The following is a 15,990-nucleotide window of genomic DNA, read 5'->3' on the forward strand; positions in this document are numbered from 1 at the left end:
TAGAAGAAGGGGAACACTCAATTTACTAGGAGGTCTCCTGCTGTAGCTACATATTTCTAAAAGAGATGACATACAACAACAGTACAAAAAGTTCTTAATCTTCTCAAGTTCATTACCATTTCTGTGTTCCCACAAAGTTTATGTTTATGATTTTGCTCCATGTAACTGATAATCTTATAACAGTCATAAGTATGGTGTATATATCTTCTTGGCTCATATTACTGAAATTACAAGACAACTGATGTAATAAAACTATTATATGCTATTTCAAAAAAAAAAAAAAAAAAAAGTGAGTCACAGCCCTTTTTGGAAAAGTGCTTCAAATAAGCCAAACATCATTAGTTTGTAAATAAAACTGATTATACTCATATTTTAACTTATGAATCTAATGTCCCATGAAAAGGGGCAATAAAATCCTGCATAGCCATTTTCATAAACTTATTTTGCTACACTGCAAAAATAAAAACATAAAAAGATTACCACTCATTATCAAGAGATTTGCATAGTGAGCTCTGGATGAAAATGAATTTTGCATGCACGGAAAAAAGCTCACAATACTTAATGAGATCCTGGAGCTGACAGGCTACTGATAAATTCAATCAAGCTGACATTTCTTCAGTTCTAGTATGTACAAAAGTCTTGCTCCATGACTCAAACCTCATTTTCACCATATCCACCTCATACAGCTCTGCACACAACTATTACATGCACTCATCATCCACCTAACATATGAGGGCTTGTATAAGCTCATGGAATTGAGAACATGACAGTATACACAATGACAGTTTAAGAGTCACACCCACTCAAAACAAAAACTTTCTTCCTGTCAAGAAAAATACACTGATTTTTTTTTTTTTTTTCATCCCTGAAACAAGCTCTTATGTATGGTGTATTATTTTCTTTTGTACAGGCAGTTCTCATTATGAGTGAGAGATGAATTCTAAAATAGCACATTTGTTTTCCTTACAGATGCTACTGTACTTTGGAGGAACTGGTAAATAAGCTTTGTAAAAAGCAATGGAACTGTGAGAGGAAAAAAAAAAAAAGTGTGTGACTTACTATGGACTGAACCCCTACAGCCAGATTTTTGTTTTTTTGTTTTTTTTTTGTTATTATATATTTGGACATACATCCTACAGTGGATGGATTAAATCCTCCACTATGGAAGGTTATTCCCCAAAGTTAACTACTGTATAACTGCCACGTGGTTATGAAAAAAAAAAAAAAAAAAAAAAAAAAAAAAAAAAAATAGAGTATGTCCCCAGGCTCCAGGGGTTAAGAGGAAAACAACTGTCAAAATAGGGAGCTAATAACAAGAACTTACTGTATACTATAATAAGTTGCCACAAATGGTGTCTAATAGCACTGTGAAGGTGTGGAACATATTCTGATGATGGTTTTGCACACACTGTACCACTGCTTGTTATTAGGCTGTACTTCATTAACAGTTCAGACTGCACGGACTTCTCTTAACTGAACAAAAACTGTCTGGAGTTAGCCTAAACAAAACCATTGGTGTATCAATTGGGAAGAAAGGGTGATTCGAGAAAGAATTTTTAGGCTTTTGAATGCTAGGACATCTTTCAGTTGATTCACCAAAATATTACAGTATTGGCAGTGCAACTGCCAGGGCTGTGAGCCACCAGACTCTAAACTGAATGAAATTTGTGTTATGGAGTGAATAACACACCCAAGTGCACCAACCACGGCAACAGGGTTAAAACAGAATTCTCCTCAAATGAAACCTGCCTTGCACAAGTAATGAAAGAAAAGTGAAATACTGTACCTGTACCAATATGATGTAAGTATCCTTGTATTCCTCAAACATCCTCTTTACCTATTCTAAGACACCTCATTTTTGTTTAATTATGTAATTCTAAAATTGGTTTATTTTTAGTTGATAAAACTTAATAAATGACTAAATGTGAATTATATAATACATATATTCTTTGGCTACTGTGAGAAGTAAATCATTCAGAAGCTACAAAAATTTTTTGTAGACATGCTACAGCCAATAGCCTCAAGGTGCTTAACTCTTCCTTTATGACTCTAATGAGAAAATACTTTAATAATCATATATTTAACCATTTCAACCCAATGATGAATATATTATTCAGCTTATTCATGTTATTTCCAGATGATTTTACTAAGCTTTGGAGAGACCATCTGTAGTCAGGAAGTTAGAAGCAGCCTCCATCAATCCCTTCAAAACCTAATGTCTCTTCCCGAGCTGAATAAAACAGTCTGAAGGTATCAAGAAAAAAATAAAAACAAATATATACATCACTGCTGTGAAAGGCTTAAAACAGGAAAAACAAATCAGTTTCCAATGTACAAAAAAAAAAAAAAAATACTGAACTGTTAATTAAATATGCAACTCAGCTGATAGCACTACTTAAAATACCTCTAACAGATAAAAATATCCAAGACATGTAAATACTGACACTGTATACAGTACACCATTCACTTACTATATTGTGGTTGCATCCTATCTGTATTGGAGTGGTCATACTGATATACAGCAGCTGTGGTGTTAACACAATGGCAGCCATTTGCATGTCATACTTTACTCATGGTTAGAACAAAACCAAAATAATAATAACAGGACATATATGATGATTTCAAAACATAAACTGACACTTGACTGATCCAGCAGAGATCACAACTCGACACTTAACCTAAGTTTTTGGAAAGTAAGCAACAGATATGAAAGAAGCGCTAAAACCCTTAAAAAATGAATGGATAAAAAAATCCACTATCACTGGATTTTTCAAAATCCACTATTATTATCACAATACATAAAGAACTAAGAGTTACTGTAGTTACATACAGCACATCCTTTAAAAATTGCTTAGCTGCACCTGTACAGTTGACCTGTGATTTGAAGTACAGCACAGATTTTTTTTTTTTTTTTTTTTAAACACTGAAAGATAATTCCGAATCAACTAACTGCTGTTCAGTTCCCCAACTGATTGGGAAATTTTTAGATTTAATGTATAAACAATGCATCTTGTAATGATGCAGTTTTATCCCTTAAAGCAGAAAAATTATGATGACTGTAATAATAAGGGGCACTATGGCAGTCAAAATAAACCCATCTTAATACGATAAACAAGATCCATCTCTCTGATAAATAAACGTAACTAACCTAATCAAACCCATTTAATGTCATCTGAGCATTAACTTGCTAATTTATATAGCATAAATATTACATGGAAATCACTGCAAGGCATAAGCAAAAATTACTGCAGTCATCATTGTTAAGCTCTCGCACAACGGCCAAAACTACGGACAAAACTCTATGCATTTGTCCATGCATTCACCTCCAATATAAACTGGTTCTTTGCTAATTTCTCACTACAGCAGCCTCCTTTATATTCATTTGGAAAACTTGGTGCAACTTTTAAAAATCTGATTTCCATTCATCATTTCCACGTACAATACTAGTTCATTGCTAAATCCTGGCATACCTGACTGATTTAGTTAACATCTTCAGTCAGATGATGTATTTTTTACTTCATTCTTGCCATGTAAAGAATTTGACTCTGCTTAGGGGATTTTTTTTTTTTTTTTTTTTTTTTTTTTTTTTTTTTTTAAAGGTTTCAAATGATATCTTTATTTATCCCTTGAACACAAAATGTCTCCCCTAAGCTTATTAAAACTGGGTGAAGGTAGCAAGAATCTAATTACAAGTATGTCATCAGAATGAAATGGTATAGTGTTAATGCAGGGGTTAATGACAACTGCTCTTTTCCTTCCTTAATACAAAGCCCACTCATTAAATCACACACAATACTCAAACCACCACAGTATTTCTGATTTTGCAAGTACTTTATATCACTGCAAAAGGTAAGTGTAAACATGTCATATCTTACATGCAGCATAATGAATGATGAAGGCAACTTGGATTTGTTAGATGGAACAAAACTGGACACAAGGATGTAATTATATACAGGTTGTAAAATGAGAAGATTAAGCAGACACTCGTAAAACCTTGAGAGCATTTTACAATAAAAATTTATCACCAAAGATCACATACTTAAATATGAAGCTGTGTTTACCATAATAATAATAATATGCACAAAATTACTTCAAAGAAATTAAAATATCCAATAAACTTGCATTATAACCATCATAATGACTAAAATCTTAATATATCATTGCCCCTACTCTCTATATGAACACAAGATTTCTGTCAAGTTAAACAAATTCATTACCATACCTCTCTTTCATATACAATATGATAAAGAGAACTGCAGACTGGTAGAAATGTAATTATAACACTTTAAAGTGTATTAACATTCACATTATTTTCTATCCATGCAGTTTTTTATGAACAGTATCATAGCACAAATTAGTTTCAAGGTGTGGCTGGGTTAATGGGTGGTTTCTGAACTAGCTCCAACCGCAAAATTAAATGGAACTTGAGTTTTGGAAATAAAACATCAGTAATAAAGCATAACTTCAGAAGGATTTATAAGCATTCATTATCTAAAATTAACATGTGCATGACTCAATCTTCAGCAATCAAATTCATAAGAAACTTTCAACAAGGTGCATACCTTAGTTCTTGCTATTGCAATACCCTGCCTGCCCTCCAATGGAAATGTTAGGCCAGTTTGGTATTCACTGCATAAACCCTGGTAAGTTAATAAGCTTTGAAATATAATGCAACATAGTGAGCCTCATGGTAATTTACACAGTGCAAAGAGCTTTCTTAGTCATTAAAAAAAATGGTGTGTGGAGATACTGTATCACCATACTGTACCAGTCAACTCTGAAGTATGTTTTTTGGGGACAAGATAAGTGCATAGCTCTGAAAACTGTACATTGTCAACCAATTTAACATGGTAGTGGGACGACTGGGCAGTCTCAGTAGCTGGGCAACTCCACCCAACACACCATAGAGGAAGTTTATTGGGATAACATAAATGGGCAGCTTGGAAAGCTATGTAACTCTACCCAATTACTTGGGTTGAGGCCTATACTAGCAAGGCAACGTGATGCATTAACATTTACTATACACAAGATAAGCACTGAGAGTTGGCTTAATATACCCATAACAATATTATATCATCTGGGAGGATGAGGGGATAAAAGTGTAGAGGTATGATGATGAAGCCCAAGCTAATAATAATGAGAAAAAAATATTATTACTGCTGTGTATTGCAAACATGGCTGGGTAATATACTGTACTGCATATGCATAATATACTGGTTAGAAGTCTTGCATGGATCACATCTTGATGATAATATAACATCACAAAACAGAAAGTCCAGTTCTCATGTAGCACTGACACATAAAGACTCAGAGTGACAACATACTAACTGCTATGTTGAGCTCAGCTGGCAACACATATCACACTCCTAACATAATCTTAAGGAAAGGCAATGCTGTACTCTGGGTCTGGCTGCTTTATCATACATTCAACCCAAAGAAAGCAATGGAAAGACAACAAGTCCTAATAATACGACTTCAGGCAATGGCAGCAAATAACATAGGTACTGAACTGGACACCGTAACTGTCACAATTCCTGGCCAATAAAGAAGACAGATCAGAAGCATTAACCAAGTCGGTATATATACAATAACCTGGACCAACAGTAAAGACAGGGTTCCTCATTAGTCTATATTTGGGATGACAGGATTATACAGTAAGTTCTCATTATATCACCTTTTTCGATGTTCTTTATTATTGCAAACTTCAGTCTTTTCAATTCATTTGGCAAAGCACTCTCACCTCTTATCTGTCCAACTCTCTCTAATGCAAGAGTTAATCAATACTCTCCTTAAGTATGCACCAGGTCAACCCTAGAACTGTCCTCCTCAGCCAATATTTTATTCTGCCAATGACCCCATGGCTTTTAAATGCAGTGTGTCCAGACATCTTGAAATGAATAGATCTTGAATCTGCCTCTCATTCCTTTACTTACTTTTCTTAGAAACAACAACTCTGCAGTCTCCCAGCCTTTGGGTTTGTCTCCTTTGCATTAAATACTGTGTATATATATATATATATATATATATATATATATATATATATATATATATATATATATATATATTTTACTCTCACTATACCTCAGCTCAGGAGAGAGACTTCAAACTGGAGGGGTTATATACATCCTTCAATAATTCTGTCATTACTTGGGGACTCTTCCTAATCTGAGTTACATCTGGCTGTAGTAATAACAAACTGAACAGACTGAAAGAAAAAAGTCCTCTCAACCTTAAAAAAAAAATGCCTACCAAAATTTTAATGTTATGTGTAATGCTTAATTTGCCAGATTCCCCTAGTTGACAATATCAGTTGTGTGGCAAAAGATGATGGTTTGGAACACATCCCTGACTTATAACGACTGTATGTACAGTACATTAGCCTGTAAAGGGTTGGCTGTCCCTCTCATTACGAGACATTCCCTGGTCGGCAAAAATCAATGTTGGGATTAATGGCTAAAAGAGTTTATTTTGCTTGAAGAAACAAGAAAATTATAATAATTTGATATGTCTGAACTATTTTTTGGCTTCCATGCTGTACAGGTTATGTGACCTTGGCAGCAGGCTGCTTGTACCCATATGAGACATCCTCAGGTTGACAAATTTGATGTTTTGTTCACTGCATTAAAAAAAGATGTATTGTGACCTAAGGAATAATAATAATTAAAAAAAATCATGTACATACCAGTTTGGAGTTCCCGTACACCACTCTCTTACCTGAGTTTAGCTGCCAAGATCACTTGACCATCTAAACTTTAGATGGTCATGAGACCTTGACAGCTGAACTCAGCTAAGAAAGCGACAGTGTGTTGTTTTGTGATGGTCCCACTAAGTATTTTTTTCACTGCTGTTTTCTAAAGCACTTTGTTGAGTGTTTTATCACTTATACTACTTTTTATCATGTAAGTCATTACAAATTGGGTACAATAAATGGTTGGCAACAATAAATATTTGGTGAAACAACAGTGCTGAGGCCTACAGTCTGAACCTACTGGTGGCCTAGTGGCTTCAAGTGGGAAAGCAAAGTTGCCACCTATCAGCTTCTGACATTTATGGTCCTTCTGACTCACCAAAATGGCAGGGGATCAAAATGTACAGGTAGAACTCTATTGTGCATCAGCCACCATGTAAATCTACAAAGCTGACACTCCACAGGTTAAATCCTCACTACATCATGGGTGTGTTTCAATATATCAAAACTTTTTTTCCAGAATAATAAGCACTAGATATTGAGGGAAACTGGCTCCTCATCCTTAGAGGCTGCAATGGATCCTTAACACCTTCAGTCTGATTACTTATTCTACTATTCTATGCTTGCTAGTCAGGAAGGGAGAGACTCTTCAAACGGTAGGCTTGGAGCCTTCACTGACTTCTTGTCTATGAAGGTGCACTTCTAAACACAATGAATCACCTTGCAGCAGCAAACATAATATAGAATAAAATGTCACCATACTGATGGGGCTAAGATGCAATTTTTCTGTTGCTGCATTCCAATAGGATTCATTGGCAAAAAAGAACTTCAATAAAGAATGCATATAACAAGAGCTTTCTGTATACTTTGCTACAAACATATTTACAGGTAAAGGATAATAAATTACAATTGCTTTTTCATACAAGTCAAATAAAGGATGAAATTTGTTTGCTACAGGCTTCAAGAACGAGAGAAAGGCATAGCAAATAAACTTATGAAATCAGTCTTATGAGGTACCCTATTATTTAATTTAACATTCTAGTAGCATCATAAAGAAAATTTTTCATTCACACTAAATCTGATAACATATTAGCCAAAAACACTGCAGATATTCCAGTGAGCTTTTGAAGATTAAGTATACAAAATGTATTTTTCCCTACAAATGAATGAACTCAAGCTAATTAAAGAATCAAAATTTAGCTAAATTTAAATTTTAAATAACATAAACATATGAAAAAGAATTAAATGTCAACACCAGTCATATTGTAATGGACTTAATACTAAAAAAACAAACTTTACCCAACAAAGAAAAAAAATACTGAAAAATAACACTGACAAATATAATTCAACACAATGCTGTCTACAGTCATGACTACAACACAAAACTGTCTATAATCACATATGACAAGGTACAATCAGGGTCAGAAGTTCACCTAATATTTCACCACTTCCACTTTTCACTTTCCTCTGCTGGCTAATATTCCTAAGTTGAGATGCTCATTATGTTTTTCTACCCCTGATATGATGCATCAAGGAAAAAGTGTTGGGAATGCCCAAAGTGTAAAGTATATGCAGTGAACAGCAGGCAAACATCTGTCCTTGAGTGTACCACCTACCCATGATGAATCTTCTATCTCAACCCTCACACACCTCTCGTCACACACTGGCATGCCACCTCCTTCACTCGATAGGTTAAAATAACAGATTTTCATACAGTCCTTAACAGTAAACAAAAACTTATCCTCAAACCACAATGATTTGTCAAGTAAAATACACTATTAAGCTAAATGGAATAAAATGAGTGTTCCATAAACTTATATTATACTTAAAAAAAAAGTAAAATAAAATAATTTCAGTAAGTACTGTACTATACACTCTTTGACAAAGGCTTTAAGCACTGTGCAGTCTTAGTGTATTAAAACATAAGCAAACGTATGTAGTCGAATTACACTTGACAAAGTAGTATTTGTTCAACTGGACTAGATTGTGCAAAAATTTTATATTAAAGATATAAAAAATGAATCTGCATTACTTCCAATTTCCAACTGATTTTTAGACCAACTGGGAAAGAGGGGCTTACTTAGTCCATGATAATTATACTGCTGTCACTTTTTCCAACAATGCTTGCGTGAGGATATGTGATCACTGTCTCTTGTAAGTTGTGTTGCTTCCAGTGGTAAGAGTAGGAAGGAGTATGATTTTATGCACTTCAACTACTGTATGGTCTATTGGAAACAAAGATATCTAATTGCACACAATACAGAATAATGTTACATAATGAGTTTTAATGGGCACAAGCAGGTATCATATACTGTGTAAAAAAAAAAAAAAAAAAAAAAAAAAAAAAAAAGAGGCTACACGTAAGTATGGAAGTTCAGTATATGCTTGTAACATGCAGTGCTATCTTGATATTATAATAACATGTCTCTTTTATACTACTGGCAGCATAAATTCAATATCCATTTTATTTGGAATATTTCATTACATCACATTCTCTCAACAGGGCCAGGTCCTGAAGAGATTATATATCACGGTAAACTCTGATTTACATCAGACACCTCACACTCCAATCTGGCTACAAGAAAGGGGGGAAGAGTGGGAGTCAGTCAGCCAGAAACACTGAACTGTTAGAAATAGTGTTAAATCACATTCACAGGACACCAATGGCTTGTGGGTTTGGTTGAGGGCGTGAGAAGGGGAGGTCATGACTGATTGACCCCTGGCTACTCCCCTTACTACTGGCTCGACTACTACTACTGTTACTACTGCTGCTAGTGCTGGCAACCTTGAAACGCCTTAGAGATGCAGCACTACCAATATTAGACGTTGCGGAAGATACTATGACCTTTGTGGTACTGAGGAAGGGGTGTTGCTGTCGGTCAATGGAGTTGATGTAAAGTGGGAGAGAGTGTGAGAGGGCCTCGTCCAGTTGACCGTCTCTCCCCCTCTCTCCCAGTCTACCTCCTTCCCCTTCTGCACAACCCATAATGCGGTCATCATACAGTGAAAGACGAGGGTTTAGTGGCCTTCTAGGGGTTTTTACACGCTGCTTTGCCTTCCTTAGAGGTGGTGATTCCTCCTCCTCCTCCTCCTCCTCTTCCTCTTGCTCCTTTTCCTGTTCCTTCTTCTCCAGTAGTTCCTCTTTCACCTTCTCTGGGACAGAGTTGTTTTCTTGGAGCTCTTGGGTCTGATTATCCTGGATGTTTGTGTCATGGTTCACATCCTGTTCAGTGGTTTTGTTACTGGGTTCCTCTTGTGACCTATCAGGAAGAATGAGAGTTGTGGGTCTTTTTAACTTCTCACAAGAATTTTCACTGTCAACAAAACTAACACTATTTTCAGTTGATTTGTTCAGTCCACTGTCCTTTGATCCTTGTCTGGATCTGATGACTGGTGCAAATCCATTTTGAAAATGCAGTTTTGCGATTCCTATTTCCGTTTCTGCTATGTACATAGGAAAATTGGGGTGTAGTGAGTTGAGGTTTTGACTGGGAGAAATAACTGTGTGTGGGCCCCCATTAGTTAGTAGTACCTCTGTCTGCATGGGAGGGTGTGTTCCAATCACAGAGACAGTCTGTGTGGCAGTCAGGGGTGTTGGGGGCTCTGAAACACTGCTGCTAGTGGGAGTAATTAAGATCTCCTGTCGCTCTTCGTCTTCCCCTGCATGTTGTCTCCTTCGAGGAATCAGAGATTTGAGACGGTCTTCAAACGCACTCCGCCACCTTTTCCATGAGCTGCCCTTCCCACTGCCATGACCATAATCACGCATCTCATCCTCCCGTACAGCTGTGTTCTGTCGCTTTGGCTGGTTGTCAATAGATCGTACTTCATTCTGCAGATATGGAATGGGCGGGACCAGTGTTGGGGGAGGCATCACTGGACGTGACTGTGGCATCACATTGGTGGTATTAGAGTGGCCATTAAGGAGAGGCATTAACTGCTCACTAGTGAACCCATGTGAATCTAAATTACTTTGTGAATCTGGTGCATCCATAAGGTTGACAGAATTAATGGTGTTGACTGAGTTTATGTCATTTGGCTTACGATGGTCTATTAGGATATTGCCAGATACACTAAGCTCCTGAGGAACTTTCTGGATCAGGTTGCGCGCCATGCAGGGATTGCGACCCTGGTGAGGCTGCAGTGGTGGAATGGGAGGCTGAAGTGCACCTACCAGTTGATTTTTTGCTGGAAAAAATGAATAACAGAGTCGTAAGTCAAAACTCATATGGCTCAAGAAAAATTTTATCATTCTTAGTCTGAGGTTATACAAGCAGTCCTTTTTATCAGGAAGGACCGAATTTGAAATATTACAATTATTATAACAACCAATACAACTTCAGGGAAACTGGTAAATCGTATTTACAGGTGTCACTGGAACTTTAACAGCTACACAGTTCTTTTCAAACTTGTTTTTGGGCTTTATAGCACTGAAGAAGATCAACAATGGGTTTTACTGAGGATTTTTTTGACATTCTGAAGTTAAGATTACTATAATCTATGTACTGCATGATGTCACATCCTGTGTGAGATGACCTTTAAAAAATCATCATCATCATCATCTAATCCTGTGCTGCCTCATGAGGTGCGCAGGAGCCCAGGGATAAGCAAGTTGGTCCTTACATTTAAGATGAGAGTGAGCAGCTGCACTGAACCCTGAGTGGCATTACATGAGCAATAACTCCCAACCATCCCTTGGATATAAACCTGCACAGGCTCAATCCGATTGGAATGCCTTAATTACCCACTAAACCACCAGGTGCCATAATTTGGTCATGTGGTTACCACCCAGAGTATTAAATGGTTTCCTGGTGTACAGGAAACCATTTGGCTTGTCACTCAGGGTTGAGTCACCCATAGGCAGAAGGAAGAGGGAAGAATGAAGGAAAGAAAGACAGAAGGGGAGTGTAAAGTCACCCACAGGCAAAAGGAAGAGGGAAGAATGAAGGAAAGTATAGACAGAAGAGGATGGAAGAAAAGAAGGAAGGAAGAAAGGAAAGGGCAGACACCTAAGAACAGCACTAGATCAAGTGGGTGGATGGTGAGTGCACCCACCTACCACAAAATTTAAAAAAAATAAATAAATGAAAAATAAAAAATCCTTCCCCACCTTATCCTCCAATTCTTCCTATTCTCCCTCTATGTGGCATTAAATTTTCATTGCCTTATTAGATGTGCAGGGACCTAAGGCCACCCTACTCAGTCCAGAAACTGAAGGTTAGAATGACCAGTGACTTGCCTGAGTGGCATCAAGCAATAACCTGAACCTTTCCTTGGATTAAAACCTTTCATGGGGTCACATCCAAATGAGGCACCTTAACTCACTACACAGTCTGGTGTCTATTTGGATGCTACCTGTCCTTACCCATGGCACCCTAGTCTTCTTCTTATCACTCTACTCTTGTACACCCTCCTCATTAATCTTTTACAGTCCGCGATCTCCATATAGCAAAATAACCTCAACATACAAATTTTTCCATAATTTGCCACATCATTCAAAATATCAACTTTATCTCATGAACCTACTCCAAATGCACCTTAGCCATTACTCAGTTCCACTCTCTTTTTCTTGACTTCTGTAACTTAACTCCTCAACCTCAGGATGTAATTTATCCAGCACGGTCACGTCCCCGTACACAACTGTCTGATACACAATCAATCACTATAACGATTGATGAAAACTTATGCCCTGGTTTGCGTTAATGATTGTGAAAATCGCTTATACAATTTTTGTGATGGCCACGCATAACCCATGCGGATGCGTGGCACTCATGCAAACCACCAGTCATACATTTGACCCGAGATGGCCACCCCACATTTACAATCACACTGAAACACCATCACTATTGCAAAATAACAGAGCATGTGTGTGATGAATAATGCAGTGTGCAATATTAAGTTGCAAGTTAACATTTTTTTTTTTTTTTTTTTAACCGGAAGGGGTGGGCAGGCAGGCAGGGGAGGCCTTTGGTGATGACTCGGACTGGCCTGCAACATACTTCAGGTTAGTGGCAGAAACATTTTTTGAGATTTTAGGTTATGTAGCCCTTGACACCCAATGCTTAACTGACATCGATTTACACTACATCAGCATGCGATTGGTTCTAACCTGATGTATCTCAATCATAAACCAAGTTGTGACTATTTCATTCCTGTTACTTCCAGACTGCAACATTTCATTTAGCTTCAGAGTATCCTCATGCAGGACAAGTACAGTATAGGAATTATCTTTATAAAACCCCTCTACTATTAAAAAAAAAAAAAAAAGTTTTCTGTCTAAAGAGATTAATCTCTTCAGTTTGATAATGTATGTCACTTGCTGTTGCTACAACCCTGCAATTTAATTTACCCTTGGAGAGACTTTTCAATTGGTGGAGCAAGGTACAGCCTTTAATAGCCCTTTCACTACAAGAAATCTCCAAGAGCTAAGAACAGTTATCTGCAAGTGGTAAGAATAATATTGTATATCACTGGAATACAGGGATTAAGCACTGTCTAAACTTCAATACAGAACATCAGAATTGGAACTACCAGTTGTACAAGCTCATATAACAATTTTGTTTATACACTCAACCCCCTGCTATCGCGCCTAACTGGTCACAGGAAATGCGCGTGATAGCTGAATACGCAATAGCTGAACTGAACAATCAATGGGAAAATTTCTAATTGGTTTTTCGGTGGCCCATTTTCTAACTTTTAACCACTTTATGCCTACAATTTCCTGCCAATCTCTCCTCTAACATGAAATAAAGCATTATTATATTAATAATAACAGTATAATGAATAAATAAACAACATAAAAGGCCATCAAACTTTTATAAGGATTACGGCTTGGGTGGTTTGATGGGTTCCGAGGCTTGGGAGTGGCTTAGTTGCCGCCAGATCTCTTTGGCTGTCTCCATTTCTTTAGTATCCACAGCTAAAGGGGGTATCACATGGTACCTTATATCAGGAATGGCTGAGGAACATTTAAGTGGAACAAAACTTGGACACTATCACACACGTTCCTCACACTGTCGTCAAAACCCCGTTTCAGTTGTAAACACGTGATTACTTTATTGACATCACAGTTTTTTCGGCATAAGAAATATTAACTCTTTATAAGGGTTTCAAAACAATTGATATTTATTCTAAAATACAATATTAATAAGTATTCAGTGTTAGGCTAAATTTCAATGATGTAGTACGATATATTCTTTCGAGCCGAATGGGTTTTGGTCACTGTTTTGCCCATCGTGTCCTCGGCAGGAATCCGTTCAGATGCGTTCCAAATGCCCGTGCTATAATCGGGAATTTTACCACGTTACCGTTCCGATTAACCAACGTATCCTCTGCAAACCTCGTATGAAGTGCCGTGTGAATAAGTTTCGCTTAGCCTGTCTTCAAACTCGACGCGTGATAGCGGTCTTAGGGTGCGTGACAGCATGTATGGTTGTGCATTTGATGTGTGCATGACAGCAGAACGTGATGGCTGAACGCACGATAGCAGGGGATTGAGTGTACATTTACGTTCCCACTCTTGTCAATGCACTCACAGACCCACATATTTTACTTCCTCTCTTCTATACTACTGTTCATCTACACAACACTGACTCAGTGTTTAAAAACTGTCACATTCTCCAATCTCACACTGTGCTGTCATATGCTACAATTTGCACCCAAATTTCCTTTAAGCACCATCCCTTTGATTCTACCAATATTCATGAAGAAAAAAAAAGACGATTTTTTCATACATGCGTATGGCAGGCCCTTGTTATACTTTGCCTTTCACATGTTTATTTTTGCTTTTACGTCCAAAGTTCTGTATTTCCCGCCATATAATGCGCACTTTTTTCCCAAAAAATTTACTTTAAAAATCACCCTGCATATTATACCAGCGTGTGTCTGTACGCACCAATGCAAGATCGCGCAAGCAAAGTGAAAGAAGAGTTCTGGGCAAATGTGGAAGCATGCATGGAAAAGTCTGAGAGGAATGAGTGTGTTTTGGATTGGAGATATGAATGGAAAAGTAGGGAATGTGAAGCTGGATGGAGTAGTTGGTGATTGGGGTGTGTCTGCAGAAGTGGATGAGAATGGCAGTGCTCTAATGGACATTAGTGTGGGGAGGGGGTCGGTGACAGCCAATACCCTCTTAAGGCAAAAAATGATCCACAGGTATATGTGGTGAGTGACGAGATTGGTCGGTGGTGAACTGAATGAACAGAAGGCAGTAACTGACTGTGTGTGTGGATGACAGAATGAGAAGGTATGTAATGGATGCAAGAGCATAATGAGGTTGAGGACGTGGACTTTCAGACCACCACTTGGTAGTGGTGAAAGTCAAGGTTCAAGTGCGACAGAGGAATAGAAAGAGGGAAGAACAGGAGGAAATAGTCCATACAACGAGGGTAAAAAGGTTGCATGACGATGAAAAAAAGGCAGAATATAAGAGTGAAGTGAAGGAGCAACTGGGTAAATATGATTTGGAGCAGATGGGGGAGGTGGAAGGTGTGTGCAAGATATTCACAGAAGAAATCTGTGCAGCATGTGAGGTGGTGTATGGGGTGAAGAGAAGACAAAATGGGGTGCAAGGAACAGCACGTGGGAGTGAAGAGGTGAGACAAGCTGTGTCACAAAAGAAGAAAGCATATACAGTACTGACTTGATGAGAAGCAGAGGAATGGAGGTTGAGAGATGGAAGAAAGAGTTATATGTAATGAGGAAGAAAGAGGTGAAAAGATTAGGAAGAGAGAGTAAGACTAGGGTGGATGGGGAATTTGGAAGGAATTTGAGTGCACTGTAAAGTGGAGGGAATATAAGTAAATGTTCTGGAAGGAGGTAAAGAGAGTTAGATAGGGCGATAGAGAAGTTAGTAGGAGAGTGAAAGATAAAAATGGCAGATTAACAGTGGAGATGGGAGAAAAAGTGAGCAGAAGGAGAGAACATTTTAAGGAACTGTTAAACATAAGAGAATGAAAGTAATGCGAGTATAAGAGGCTGGGGAATGGCTGGGGGAAGGAGGGAGGTGAGATGGAAGAAAGAGACCAGTAGGATGGAAGTAATGGAAGCAATGAAGAAAGCCAAAATGGGGAAAGCCTGAGGAATTGATGGAGTGTGTGGTGAAATGCTGAACCATGAGGGAGACACAGTACAGGCATACCTCAACTTAAGAACATAACTGGTTCCAAGAGGCCATCTGCAAGTTGATTTTGTTTGCAAAATGAAAATCCCTTACATTACAACACGTACAACATAAAAAACACTGTACTGTTCACTGATCTGTCGGTAGGGTTTTAAATGTTCTCAAGCAGTTTACATTGTAT

At 37.6% G+C, this 15,990-nt stretch overlaps 1 protein-coding gene across 1 annotated transcript in view; it reads right to left on the minus strand.

Annotated features, from left to right (window-relative positions):
• Window positions 1-9,100: 9,100 nt before the first annotated feature.
• The window catches only part of LOC145410993 (uncharacterized), a 406,180-nt gene continuing 399,290 nt past the window's right edge, over window positions 9,101-15,990 (minus strand). The window contains exons 11-12 of the mRNA XM_080281052.1: window positions 9,909-10,876; window positions 9,101-9,827 (exon numbers count right to left, since the gene is read on the minus strand). Coding sequence (XP_080137178.1) covers window positions 9,339-9,827; window positions 9,909-10,876 — 1,457 coding nt within the window. The 3' untranslated portion in view covers window positions 9,101-9,338. The remainder of the gene's footprint in view (window positions 9,828-9,908; window positions 10,877-15,990) is intronic.

This window comes from Coenobita brevimanus, chromosome 87 (assembly GCF_032717465.1).
Source record: "Coenobita brevimanus isolate Jiangsu-jjx chromosome 87, ASM3271746v2, whole genome shotgun sequence".
NCBI lineage: Eukaryota > Metazoa > Arthropoda > Malacostraca > Decapoda > Coenobitidae > Coenobita > Coenobita brevimanus.